The following is a 14,264-nucleotide window of genomic DNA, read 5'->3' on the forward strand; positions in this document are numbered from 1 at the left end:
CCATTTGGTTTCTTCACTAACACTGCCTTGCATTGTAGGTCTCTTGTCTGTGGCTATAGCACAAGGTTTATGCTTATTTCTCTCAGTTCATTTAGAGTGAAAATAGAGTTCTCATTTCCATACTATGTATGGAGAGTCTATTTACCTCTATGTTAGAGAGTAAAGAAATGGTGGAAATAAGACATGTTTTCCCATACAAAGTAGGAAATTTGCAGTTTGATTTCAGGCAAAATGCTTTGGTTTATTGAGTTAGTTAATTAGTTATTACATTTATTTATGCACTGCCAAGCTCCCAGATTCTGGATGATTTACAAATTAACTATCGTAAAAGCATCCTATAAAATTCCAAACAATTAGTCTGTCCAACTGCTAGACCAAACCACCATAACCCAAAACACCAATCAAATAAAAAGAAAGCAGGAGTCCAGTGTCACAAAAAATAAATAAAAGTTTGCTAAAGCACACATTGTTTTTTAAAAGGTGATAAACAAAACAATTCTGGCAGATTGGAGGAAAATCTGAATTAGACCAAGGTTAAATTACTCCATAGCATTATGGCCACTGGAAGACAGTTTCTGGGTCTGTGACCCCTTAACTTTGTCAGGAGTCAGGGCCCTTAGCATCCTTTCCCTCCATGCATGTATAGGTTGGGGAGCATCCAATTAGGAGAGGCAGGTCCTCAAATAATTTAAAGCCAAATCACAAAGGACATTACAGATTGGGTGTGTGTGGATTGGCTCTGGAAAACTAATAGTAACCACAACATCATATTACAATTCTTACTAACCAGGCAACTGCATTTTTACCAATTGAATTTTACAGATAGAGATAACTCCCAGATTATAGTCATTTAATTGTTGGGTGTGATCATATGGTAAAGTTTCTTTACTCAGGGAAGACTGCAAATTGCACACCAATTTAAGATGGGCAAGAGCTCCTCTGGTCCTAGTGTCTATCTCTTGTTCTAGTAGGATCTGAAGGTTTTCAGGAAATTGCCTAAGCCACAGATCTTTCTCTTCAAAGGGGAGTGTAACCTCCTCAGATCTATTAAAGGATCAGAAATAAAGGAGGATTCAATCTGAGCTATGAGTCCCTTACAGCATGAGTCAAAGACTTCTCCAGCACCTCTGATTTGGCCTAGGATGATTTTATACAACTGGGTATCATCATAGGTGGTTGTTGAAGGACCTGAAATCTAGGAGGACATATACTGTATCTAGCAGAACTATATTGCCTTCTTCACCTGATCGGTTTTAGTGATACATGCTGAGTCTGCCCATTCACGTGCTACCAGTTCATGAATGAAAGAGGTCTTGCTATGAATAAACTTGATATTTACTAAGACACTCAGAAGTCTAACCTTCCGGTTCAAGGAATCTGCACCAAATTGTGCTTCCTCTTTTTCCTATAACAGCCATTTGACCTTTTGTCAAATCTATCTCTTCATGTGACCCAAGCAGTTGGGCATTCTATTAAAATCCAGTCATTACTGTGAACACTTTGCTGTGTTGGGAAAAATGTAGCATATAAGAAGCCTAAGCAAATGTACAAAATAACTTCAGCGGAGAAATCTTCAATGCTTGTGAGTTTTAGCTCAGCTGTTCAACTTTAAAATGTTTGAAAACAGCTAAATAAGTGCTTCTGCCCCCATGCTGTCAATAGTTCCTGTGTAGATTTTTCTGAATCTGGGAAAAGTGCATTCCTGTGCATTTACCGACCCAAATGTAATGGACAGAGAGAGAATTAATGCAACTCCTTAGGCTATTTTGATTTCTACAATTGTAGCGCTGTTTTGCTGTTCAGCAAAATCTGTATCTTTGACAGAAGCAGCAAAGTTATGATAGAGGCCTCAAGGGCTGCTCATTCAATATTACTGGTGTGTTTATACGTTAAATACTAATGGCGTGTTATACCTTATATGGAATCAGCAAAAGATTTCAAAAAAAGGTTGCATCAGTGAAACAAATCCAGAGTTGTCTAACTGTGCCCTTAGCCTGGGTTCACACAAATAGGATTATTTTTTTAAATCCGGAAACCTAAAGGGTATATTTTGAGCAGTAAGAATTTGGTAATACCTGCTATATAATGTTTAAAGATGGAAATGCACATTGTCTTTTATTTGAGCAGAATTCTCCCACACAATGAGAACAGTGTTCCTACTTTATCCCCTAGTTATCAGAACTATTACATCTAGCTACTTCAGTCTAGCCACTCCTGGTCTAATGCCTTCAGGGATTGCATCTCTCCAACTTGCAGCCAGCAAGATCAAAGATCAAAGACACATCTGGACAACACCAGCTAGGCAGATCCAAGCAAAGAAATAACTAGGCAAAAGTTTCCTGTGCTTGGAGTTACTTCTCTAATTCTAATAAGGAGTTACTCTCCTTATTCCAACCAAGATTATTAGAGGAACAGAGGAATTTGCAAAAACTCTTAGTTACTTTCACAATTGTTTCAAGAAGCCAGGAAGGACTGCGTTTTTTTTAATAGCAATGTGAGCAAAATGTTTTTGTGCCAGAAAAAGACGTGAAAGTTTTTTTCTGCCCTGAATTAAAGCCTCTGAATTTGCTTGCCAGTAAAGAGCAAAGAAGAAAGAGAACTCTTGGGAGAAAAACACATACAAATACTGTATGTATGATTAATAGCTTGGTTCTAACAACATTAGAAAGTAGGCAATTGCTAGGAACACTCTTTCAAGACAGAGAAGTTTTCATATGAAATTGATCAGATTTCATATCTCTTTTCCCTTCCTCTGAACATGTGTTTTTATTGCTTATCTCACTTATATTTCAAAGACTGTCTCTCAAACACTGGGAAGTTTTGAAATCCCCAGGATACACAGATTTATAAACTGTGCTTTTGACATCCTGTTAACAAATTAAAGCAAAACAAAATTAAATCTTCCTTTATCTTCATATTTTAAACTTGCATGGCCAAGTCCCAGAACAGCCGTAGTTCTCTCAATGTGTATATTTGTAATGGATGCACAAAGGCTAGGGTCAAAACTTGCACATTTTGCCTCCTTTCACATATAAGGAATACCCAGACCTAGGATCAATGCCACATCCCTGTTCTATAAGAATGCTGTGGAATTTTCTGAAGCTGAGTTTACTAACTTACAGCTTAGTTGTAACCTCATAACAAATGCTTCAAAAGCAGTTTCATAGCTTTTCCTTTGGGGGTTCCATTGCTCTGCCTCCCACCCTCTTGAATTTTTCCTCTCCTGAAGACAACATGCTGTAGTGCCTTTTTCATCCCCCATCCCCATTTTCTTTAAGAGTAATTGGAAAAGCAGATTTGATGTTACTTTCACAAAGCTACCATTTTTATTCCCTTCCCATAAATGCAATTACAAAGGGGGGGTGGAAATGAGATTGGGAGGGATAAAATGAAGGCTGGAGCATTGATTTTCTTGTAATTTCCATACTATTCCATCTTCTTTGATTCCAGGTGTAGGTAGCAGAGATGGGAATGCTAACAAAGACACAAGTAATTTTTTTTAAATAATTTGTGGGGTGAAATTGAGACAGTGCCTTTAGGAGAGAAAAAAGTTGTAGCTTTTAAGTAGTTGTAAAGTTACAAGTATTTTTACCTCAAGCATTAGTTATTTTTTAGTTTTTTAATCCAGATTTTATTACTTTACTAGCTGATAACCCGGCATTGCCCAGATATTTATTTATAGGGGAGGGAATGTCTGGACCAAACATACTTTCTAATGTTGGATTTTCCCTCTTACAAGAGGGAGCCCCCTTGTGGACTACTGTGAAACTGTTACCATGGCATCTCCACTGCACTGTACAGTAGAAGCCATTTTACAGCAGTACAGTAGAATCCATTTCAAGGCACAACAGGCTGCATCTTAGCAGAACACCCCCCCCCCCCGAGGGGTGTTAGGGGTGTCTGACCACCACAGTATTTTTCTCCAGAGAATGTCATCTGTGTACCATGTTTGGTTGAAATTGCTTGAGGCATTCCAGAGTTATGCTGGAACACACACACACACACACACACACACACACACACACACACACACAGAGCCATATCTATCTATCTATCTATCATCTATCTATCTATCTATCTATCTATCTATCTATCTATCTATCTATCTATCTATCTATCTATCTATCTATCTATCTATCTATCTCAAGTCAGGGAGCATACCTAATACTCCTGCCTCCTCCTATTTTTCCCACAACAGCAACCCTCTGTGGTGAGTTGGGTTGAGAGAGAGTGACTGGCCTAAAATCATCCAGCTGTTTTTCATGCCTAAAGTGGGATTAGAAACTCATAATCTCTTGATTTCCTTTCCACCTCCTCAACTACTACCCCAAACTGACTCTTACTATTATAGAGATTGGAGGCCCTATCATGGGACAAGATTACCATTTTTGCATTATCACTGAAATAACCAGTTGCAAACCACTCTTGTTTGATCAGTCCTTTTCAATCTTGCCTATTTGCAAAAGCCAAACCTGGCTGAATTAGATTAGTGTTTAAATAGGAGAGTATCAAGAGATCTCAGTAAGTGAGACTAGAAAGTAAAAAAAAATACTGGAAGGCAATAGAAACAAATTTCTCTGAGTAGCTGCTTTTTTAAGCAGATGTCAGTTGTCACTAATGAGGTTATTAGGAAACATCCATACATTTTATTTCTGCAAAAAAAAATATGAAACAATATCTTCATTTCTTCTTCTTTTTCCCACCTCCTTAGCTGGGCTCTGAGTGGACTGCTCCAGGAGAATTCACAAAATTTAGCTCTCAAGTCTCGAAGCCAATCCGGTAAGTGCTCCCGCCATTTCCTTCCATTTTTCATTTTGATGGATAGATTGATCCTAAGAATTAAAGGAAGAATAATTCACTTCTTTCGAAACTGACAAAGGAGAGCAGCCAAGTCATGAAATGGAAGAATGGCTTTTCATTTTTCTTCGGGCTGGTTTGTTTTTGCTTTAATTCTCTCCCCTAAAATCTGTGGAAATAGAGATTACTGTAGCCTCAAGAGTGCATAATCCACGGGGCTCAATCTGAAATCATTTAACACAGGTAAATGGAACTTTGGAATTGGTAAATCCCAGGCCAGCCACAGAGCAGTGTTTCTGTTCCTGTTGCGGATGGGAAGATTTTCTATGGGGAGCTTTGGGATCTCCAGAACAAATTCAACCCAGCAGAGAGTCTTGTTCTCTTTCTCCAAACACTCTTCTGAATTTCTCAATTTTCTCACAGTCCCCCACTCAGGCCTCTAGGAACTGATGCTTAAAGGCTCTAAAGGAGTCTGTTCAAAGGCCTCTTCCCAACAAGTCATGCAAAGAGCACATTGCAGAAAGACTTCATGTGCATTTCAGTATATTATATCAGAGTCAGTGTAATCTCAGCTTCAGTATTGAATTAGATCCATGAGATGGACAGAACTGGCCCTTGTCCAAAAGGTGTTGCTCTGAACTTCTTGCCCGACTAGGTAGAATAATGACCTCCACATTGGAGGTATGGTTGAAGTGGGGGGTGAACTTGCTTTTTTCAAAGAACTTATGAATTCACAACTATCAAGTGGTCATGTACCATGTGATTCCACATTTAGAAGTAACATATTGGGTATTAAGGATGTTTACTGTTTAGAAGAAACAGGCTGCAGAATAACAGCTATGAAAATATATTGAGGCAAGCAGGGAGTCTGCAGCAAAGCGGGATTACTTATGGCAAGCCCTTTCCTTTCATACCTGTGTTGTGACCCCACTATGGAGTAGGGCTTGCTCAGTAATAGCACTGGACTAACTTAATGCTATGAAACCACATCTTTCTCCTTCCTTGCCAGTTAATCAGCCTAGTGGGTGCTTTTTTGCTGGTAATTGCCAATTGCCAGCTGAAAGCAGAGTTGCAACTGACCTGGCTTCTGTTGTTTGTTTTGCTAACAGCAAACAGCTAAAGTATTATTATTATTATACAATTGTATCACAGCGGCCAGTTGTTTCGCCGGATTTGGCATTGGTTACTAGTCGGGCCCCACCCAGGGGCCTAGGACGTCGTAACGTATTTTCGTAATATGCGTGCAGATCCAAGCAGTGCGGCTTTTTGCATTTGACTGATGTTGATTTTGTCAATTTTTAACTGTTTTAAATGTAATTCCAGTGCTTTTGGAATAGCACCCAGTGTGCCAATTACCACTGGACTTATCACTGCTGGTTTGTGCCATAGTCATTGAATTTCGATTTTTAAGTCCTGGTATCTTGCAATTTTTTCATGTTCCTTCTCGGCGACCCTGCTATCACCTGGTATTGCGATGTCTATGATCGTGACCTTATTTTTCTCAACCAGTGTGATGTCTGGTGTATTATGCGCCAGTATTTTCAGTTCAGTTTAGTTCAGTTTATTGTATTTGTATGCCGCCCTTTTCCCCCGAAGGGGGACTCATTTTGTCAGTTTGTATACGGAAATCCCACAAGATCTTGACCATCTGATTTTCGGTGACTTTTTCAGGCTGATGTTTCCACCAGTTTGTTGCTGTTTAAATATTATAATTTTTGCACAAATTCCAATGGATCATTTGTGCTACTGAATTGTGCCGCAATTTATAATCAGTCTGCACGATTTTTTTACAGCAGCTGAGTATGTGATCAACAGTTTCATCAGCTTCTTTGCAAAGTCTGCATTTGGCATCATCAGAGGATTTTTCGATTTTGGCCTTAATGGCATTTGTGCGGATAGCTTGTTCTTGCGCAGCCAGGATTAGTGACTCTGTTTCTTTCTTTAATGTACCTGTTGTTAACCATAACCAAGTTTGTTCACTGTCCACTTTATCTTTTATTTTTTCCAGAAATTGGCCATGCAGTGCTTTGTTCTGCCAACTTTCCATTCTTGGTTTTATCACATCTTTTCTGTATTCTTGTTTCGTCTGTTGGGCCTTCAGTAGATTTTTGTTCTTTACTTCGATTAATAGATGTTCTTGACTTTCTTTTAAATAATCAGCCAGTGCATGTTTTTCTTCTTCAACTGTTTGCTTCACTTGTAATAATCCTCTGCCACCTGATTTTCGGGGCAGATATAGTCTATCAGTATCACCACGTGGATGTAAACTGTAGTGCATTGTCATTAGTTTCCTGGTTTTTCGGTCCAAAATGTCCAAATCAGCTTGTGTCCAGTTAACTATACCAGCTGTGTATCTTATTGCCCAGGTATTTATGGCCTTGATTGTATTTCCACCATTCAATTTAGATTTCAAAATTTTCCTAACTCTGTTGGTGTACTCTCGCCTGACAATAGTTTTTACTTCTCCATGCTTGATGTTATCCAACTGCAGAATGCCTAAGTATTTGTAGGCTTCATTTTCGTTGCATTTAATTAGTTGGCCATTGGGCATTTCAATTCCCTCACATGCAGTGATTTTGCCTCTTTTTATGGATACAGTGGCGCATTTTTCCATGCCAAATTGCATTGAAATATCGGTGCTGAATACTCGGACTGTGTTTGTCAATGATTGGATTTCTATTTCTGACTTTCCATAGAGTTTCAAATCATCCATATATAGTAAATGCGAAATTTTTTCAGCTTCTTTGGCTGTTTGGTAGCCTAATTTCATTTTTTTTAAAATTACTGACAGTGGGATCATTGTGATGATGAAGAGAAGAGGTGAAAGTGAATCACCCTGGAAAATTCCTCGCTTGATATTAACCATTCCGTAGATCTCATTCCCTACTGCCAACTCAGTTCTCCATTGTTTCATTGCCTTTTCAGTAAAGGATGTAATATTTTTGCTAATGCCAGTTGTTTCTAAGCATTTTATGATCCAACTATGTGGCAGTGAGTCAAATGCCTTTTTGTAATCAATCCAGACCATATTCAAGTTTGTTTTTCTGTTCTTACAATTTTCTAATATCATTTTATCAATTAGGAGCTGATCTTTTGTGCCCCTGCTCCTTCTTTTGTTGCCTTTTTGCTCTACTGGCAAGATGTTGTTTGTTTCCAAATAATCCATCATGTTATCTGCAATAATGCCTGTGAGTAATTTGAAGGTTGTTGGCAAGCATGTTATTGGTCTGTAGTTTTCAGGTGTTGTTCCTTTAGTTGCATCTTTCTGAATCAAGTATGTTTTTCCCGTTGTCAACCATTCATCAATTTGGCCCTTTTGTAAAATTTCATTCAGTTGCCTGGCCAATATTGCATGTAAACTGGTCAGATATTTGAGCCAGAAACCATGTAATTGGTCCTTTCCAGGTGATGTCCAATTCTTTACCTTTTTAACTCGATTTTTGACCATCTCAGTTGTTATTTCTAATACTTGCATTTGTTTGTTGCCAATGCTTTTCTCAAAGTCATGTATCCACTTTGCTTCCTTGTTGTAGTCCTTTGCATTTTCCCACAATTCTTTCCAGAATTCAACTGTGGCCTGCTTTTCTGGTTTTTCACTTTTGGTGTCACCATTCACATTAAGACTTTGATAAAAACGCCATTGGTCTGATCGAAATTGCTGATTTTGTTTATATTGGATGATTCGTGCCTCATATCTTTCAATTTTTCTAGTTGTTGCTGTTATCTGCTGTTTTACAATCTCTACAGCTTCATCGATGTTTCTTGTATCCAATCTATATCTTCTGATTAGCCGATCTATGATTTTGTTGTTTTTAAGCCGTTGCTCATGCATGTTCTTTAAGTTACTAGCATCTGCCCTTAATTTTTTGATTTTTTGTTCTAAACGGATTTTCCACTTTGGCTTTGATGCTTTTTCTGTTGTGTGACTAGGTACTTTAATTTTAATGCCTAGTTCATTAGTGACTATTACAGCTGCGCTGTACATTAACTGGTTTGTTTCCAAGATGGATCCCGGTTCAATTGTTGAAAACACTGCATTAACCATTTTCATGATAGGGGCCAAAATTTTCTTAGGCACAGTTTTTAGTGATGGTAAACGTTGCCTTTCCTCATTAAGCAGAAAATGCTCCATGATCTTATCCTTCAATTCTTTTTGTTTTTGAGTTAGTTCATCAGTTGGTTCAGTGATAACTGGTTCTAGTGGTGGTGATGTTATTTCCTCCCCGAGAGCTTCTTTTGGGAGTTCTACTATAATGTCTTTAGTTGTGTCTTGAATATCAGTTATTTCTGCTTGTGATATTGTTTTTTGGGTTTTGCAATTTGCCTGCATTTCCTCATGTTCAACTTCTCTAAACACTTTATTCCGTATAATAAATCACCTTTGATCTGCTAGTTGTTGTTCACTAACATTTGAATCTGGATATTGTTGTTTCCATAATTCATACATTCGCTTTAAATAGCCTCTTTTTTCTGGCTCTGAGTTGTAGTAACAGGCCATTATGGCACGGTTTTCATCTGCACTATATTTTTGTCATTTTGTTGGCTGGTCCACTTGTAGCCCACTTGTCGACGGATGTCCAGGGACCCCAACATCCGCCGCGGCCCTTGTTAACCCGCGTGACGACCAATGCGGTATGGAATTCTTATTTGTTTTTTTCACCATATTGTATGGGTTGGCAGGGTTTGTTTTACGGGACCAGATGCCAACCTGACCCCAACTCTCCTCCTTTCTCATCCGGGCTTGGGACTGGCAACGGCGGAGTTGTTGTTGTTGTTGTTGTTGTTGTTGTTATTATTATTATTATTATTATTATTATTATTATTATTATGTTAATCTTTGGTGAGATTCACAGCCTTTGGGACTGGTTGGTAGCTCAACAGCTCGAGTCCTAACCAAGGACCTAGGAACTGTTAAGGTAACGTCGGAGGATATAAGCTGTTCCAAGTAGGGTGGTTTTTTGTAGAATCAGAATGTTCAAGTCTGATAAATTTAAATTTTTCAAATAGCGAGGTAGCCCTTTAGGTATTGCTCCAAGGGCTCCAATTACAATTGGGACAACACATGATTTCTTTTTCCACAGTTGTTCAACTTCAATGTGCAAGTCCTGGTACTTTGTGATTTTTTCTTGCTGTTTATCTTCAATTCGTGCATCTCCAGGTATTGCAATGTCCATGAGCAATACTTTTTTCTTTTAACTATTTTTATGTCAGGTGTGTTGTGGGCCAAGTGCCTGTCAGTCTGAATTCTGAAGTCCCACAAGATCTTGACTTTCTCATTCTCTAAAACCTTCTGAACCTGATGTTCCCAGTGGTTTTTGCTGTACTCAAATCCAAACTTTTGGCACAATTTCCAGTGAATGATCTTAGCAACACGGTCATGGCATTGTAGGTAGTCAGTTTGTGAAATTTTGCTGCACCCACTGATCAAGTGGTCGACTGTCTCGTCTTTCTCATTACAGAGGCGACATTTGCTGTTGGTGGTAACATGTTGAATTTTTGCCTTCATGCAGTTTGTGGCTAAGGCTTGTTCTTGAGCTGCCAAAATAAAGCCTTCTGTTTCTTTTTTCAGTCCTCCTGATCTTAACCAGTTCCAAGTTAGCTTTTGGTCAGCTTTGCCTTCAATACTTTTCAAATATTGGCCATGCATAGCTTTGCTTTTCCAATTTTCAGCTCACTTCTCAATTACTCAATTACTTCTTTCTTGTATTCATCTTTCGACTTTTATTATTGTTGTTGTTGTTGTTAGTCACATAGTCAGCCAGATGTTTAGACTGGATTTGGCATTTTTGATGGTGTTTAAATGCTGATGATGTTTAAGTGGTACTCCAGATATTTTAGGATTGCACCCAAGACACCTATCATCATTGGTACAATCTTTCCTTTATGTTGCATTCTATTTTCAGGTCTTTTTATTTTGTGACTTATTATTATTTAATTTTCTGAAAATTGAGTTAGGTCAGTTGACTTCACTGGCTGTAGATGGTTAGCTTAAACCCAACTTTCTTGACCCAAGACCTGTTTTAATCCAAGTTCACAAAGCAATTTGCTGTGTTCTCATAACATTGTAGTTCCAATCACATAAATCACACCACAACTTAACATGATAGTCTTGCTTACATGGTGTGCTAAGATTATACCTAAACTTCAACAAACATTGAACCATAAACTGCTCATCCTCATTTTAGGCTGTGCAAATCCAGTTTGTCTCTCAAAGCTGCTTAAAATGGCAATTAAACTTATTTTTCTATTAGCCCTTTTCCTTTTCTTACTATGTGCTCTGTCTCTTCTCTGTTTCCTTTACTGTCTTCTCTTCTCTCCCTGTTTTACGCTAAGGCCAGTCACTTTGAAGTTAAGCTACTTTCTGTCAAATTAGAAGTCTGACAGCTTCATTCCCATTGTTTTTATTCTTCTTTCAGTGAAGCTGGCAACTCTCTTATGGCTGCGTCTTCTCTTGGTCCATTAGTTCATTGTCAAGCTGGACCTCTCTTGGCATTTTGCTGAAGAGGTATTTCCCTTATGTACAAAATTATCTTCTCTTGTTTTGTACCCTGTCAACAGAAAAACAGGCCATTTGAGTAAGTGGGTATCTTTAGAAGATATCTGTTCCAATTCGTACAGAATTTTCAGTACTGGAGCCTTTTCTCTATTTCACTACAATGCATCATGTGAAGGAACTCTGTAACTGCCCAAGGCAACAGCTGTTACTTTTAGGAAGCTTCTCCTAAAGTTGAATAGAATAGAATAGAATTCTTTATTGGCCAAGTATGATTGGACACACAAGGAATTTGTCTTTGCTCTCAGTGTGCATAAAAGACAAGGTACATTTGTCAAGAACCATAAGACTATCACTTAATGATAGTCATAGGGTACAAATAAGCTATCGGGAAACAATCAATATCAATATAAACCATAAGGATACAAGCAACATAGTTACAGTCCTGCAGTCATAAGTGGGAGGAGATGGGTGATAGGAACGATGAGAAGACTAATAGTAATAGTAATGCAGCCTTAGTGAATGGTTTGACAGTGGTGAGGGAATTATTTGTTAAGCAGAGTGATGGCATTCAGGGAAAATCTGTCCTTGTGTCTAGTTGTTCTGGTGTGCAGTGCCCTAATTGTTTTGAGGGTAGAAGTTGAAACAATTTATGTCCAGGATGTGAGGGGTCTGTAGATATTTTCACAGCCCTATTTTTGACTCGTGCAGTACACAGATCCTCAATGGAAGGCAGGTTGGCAGTAATTGTTTTTTCTGTAGTTCTGATTATCCTTTGAAGTCTATGTCTATCTTCTTGGGTTGCTGAACCAAACCAGAGAGTTATAGAGGTGCAGATGATAGACTCAATAATTCCTCTGTAGAACTTTATCAGCAGCTCCTTGGGCAGTTTGAGCTTCCTGGGATGGTGCAGAAAGAATATTCTTTGTTGTGCTTTTTTGATGAAGTTTTTGATGTTAGGTGTCCATTTTAGGTCTTGAGATATGATAGAACCTAGAAATTTGAAGGTCTCTACTGTTGATACTAGACACTGTGTTGTCTAGTATTGTAAGACGTGATAGTATGGTAGGGTTTCTCCTAAAGTCTACCACTATTTCTATGGTTTTGAGTGTGTTCAGTTCCAGATTGTTCCAGTCGCACCATGAGGCTAGTTGTTCAACCTCCCATCTGTATGTGGTTTCATCATTGTCTAGAATGAGACCAATCGTTGTATCATCTGCAAACTTCAGTAGTTTAACAGATGGTTCATTTGAGGTGCAATCATTGGTATAGAGAAAGAAGAGAAGTGGAGAGAGCACACAGTCCTGGGAGCTCCTGTGCTAATTGTAATCTGGTGTGATTTTGCCTGCTTCCTGTCTGTTAGAAATCGACATCTTTTTGGAATCTTCAGTCATTAGTTCTAGTTCTCTTTCTGAATACAGAACTTATTTTCTGGTTCTTCTCATGGAAGAGTTACTATGCCTCCTGTCAATATATTATTTTGACATATGGTAAAATGGCTGCAGTGTAATGCAGAGGTTAGAACCTAAGATTCAAATTGATCCTCAGCCATGGAAATTCACTACTCTCTTTGGGGAAGTCACTTTCTTTCAGCCCATTGTATCTCACAAGTTGCTGGGGGGGGGAGATAAAATGGGTGGGTGTGTTTTGTTTTGTTTTTTGTTTTGCAGAGAGAGTCCTCCTAATGTCCATTCATGACATTGTGAGTCATGAATGGACATTGTGCTCTTTTAACACATATAAACTCCATTGTCCTTTTCATGCAGTGAGTAAGGAAATGTTTCGCACATAGTTGTAATGGTGTAAAAGTAATATTTAAATAGATCTCTGTGAAGGTTACAAGCTTTTTTCTGGAAGTCACGGCCTATGCACTAGTTTCATTTCCCCCTCACCCCCAATTTATATTTGTCTTTCTCTCTCTCTTTTTTCTTTGCATACCCTCCTTTTTCTCTATATACAGCCTATGCTGTATCATCAGACGGGAGGTGAAGCGTGGGTCTTTTAGAGTTTTCTCACTAGGGTCAAGACACTGACCATTCCAAAGTAATAATGAAGATGTGTGCTGAATGCTTATTGCTTCTCTGTTGCTAGAGGAGAATGATGAGGACAGTCATTCAAATAGCAATAGCAGTATAGCAATAGCAATAGCAGTAGACTTATATACCGCTTCATAGGCCTTTCAGGCCTCTCTAAGCGGTTTACAGAGAGTCAGCATATTGCCCCCAACAATCTGGGTCCTCATTTTACCCACCTCGGAAGGATGGAAGGCTGAGTCAACCCTGAGCCGGTGAGATTTGAACCGCTGACCTGCTGATCTAGCAGTAGCCTGCAGTGCTGCATTTAACCACTGCGCCACCTTGGCTCTTAAATGGAGGAACAGAATATGAATGGACAAACACATGCCTAAAGAATAGAGGAGCTGAGATGAAACTGATGCCTGGCATGATGGAAATTTTCCAGCAGCAATGCCACCATGCTGGTATTTCAGCAGAATTTTAAAAATGTGATTCTTTCAATGATCTAACACTGATTCATGCAGGGGGAATATTAAGATATAGCATGTACTTGTATCAATTAACAATCAAAGCACTCAGCAGGTCAAGAAACAAAGGCCAATATATATTTTACCTCAATTTCTCTGTTGGAGATGTAATGAGACTGAGAGTAATTCACTATTTCAACTCCAAAAAGCTATGGATTTAAAGTTCCCTGAACCCCTTGCCCAAAAATGAATTTTAAAAAATGAATTTGTTTTTCCGTTCCCATGTGTCCCATTCTTGAAAACATCTCAGGTATGTGTTCTTGGGTGTTCTCCAGGGGTGGGTTGCTGCCAGTTTTACTACTGTTTCTTAACCCCTGGGTGCATATGCACTGTTCAATGTAAATTAGAAGTTTAGAAGTTTAATAACATTTGTATGCCACCCAATCCCGTAGGACTCTGGGCGGCTAACAATACAAACAAATCAAAAGAAAA

At 38.6% G+C, this 14,264-nt stretch overlaps 1 protein-coding gene across 2 annotated transcripts in view; it reads left to right on the plus strand.

Annotated features, from left to right (window-relative positions):
- Nucleotides 1–14,264, plus strand: part of B4GALNT4 (beta-1,4-N-acetyl-galactosaminyltransferase 4) — a 205,104-nt gene that overhangs the window by 147,034 nt on the left and 43,806 nt on the right. For both annotated transcript variants that reach the window (XM_014070640.2, XM_014070639.2), the window contains exon 7: nucleotides 4,712–4,779. In XM_014070640.2, the coding sequence (XP_013926115.2) occupies nucleotides 4,712–4,779 (68 nt within the window). The remainder of the gene's footprint in view (nucleotides 1–4,711; nucleotides 4,780–14,264) is intronic.

This window comes from Thamnophis sirtalis, unplaced genomic scaffold (genome assembly GCF_051295495.1).
Source record: "Thamnophis sirtalis isolate CommonGarterSnake01/CBP01778 unplaced genomic scaffold, rThaSir2_p1.2 scaffold_1, whole genome shotgun sequence".
Classification (NCBI taxonomy): Eukaryota; Metazoa; Chordata; class Lepidosauria; order Squamata; family Natricidae; genus Thamnophis; species Thamnophis sirtalis.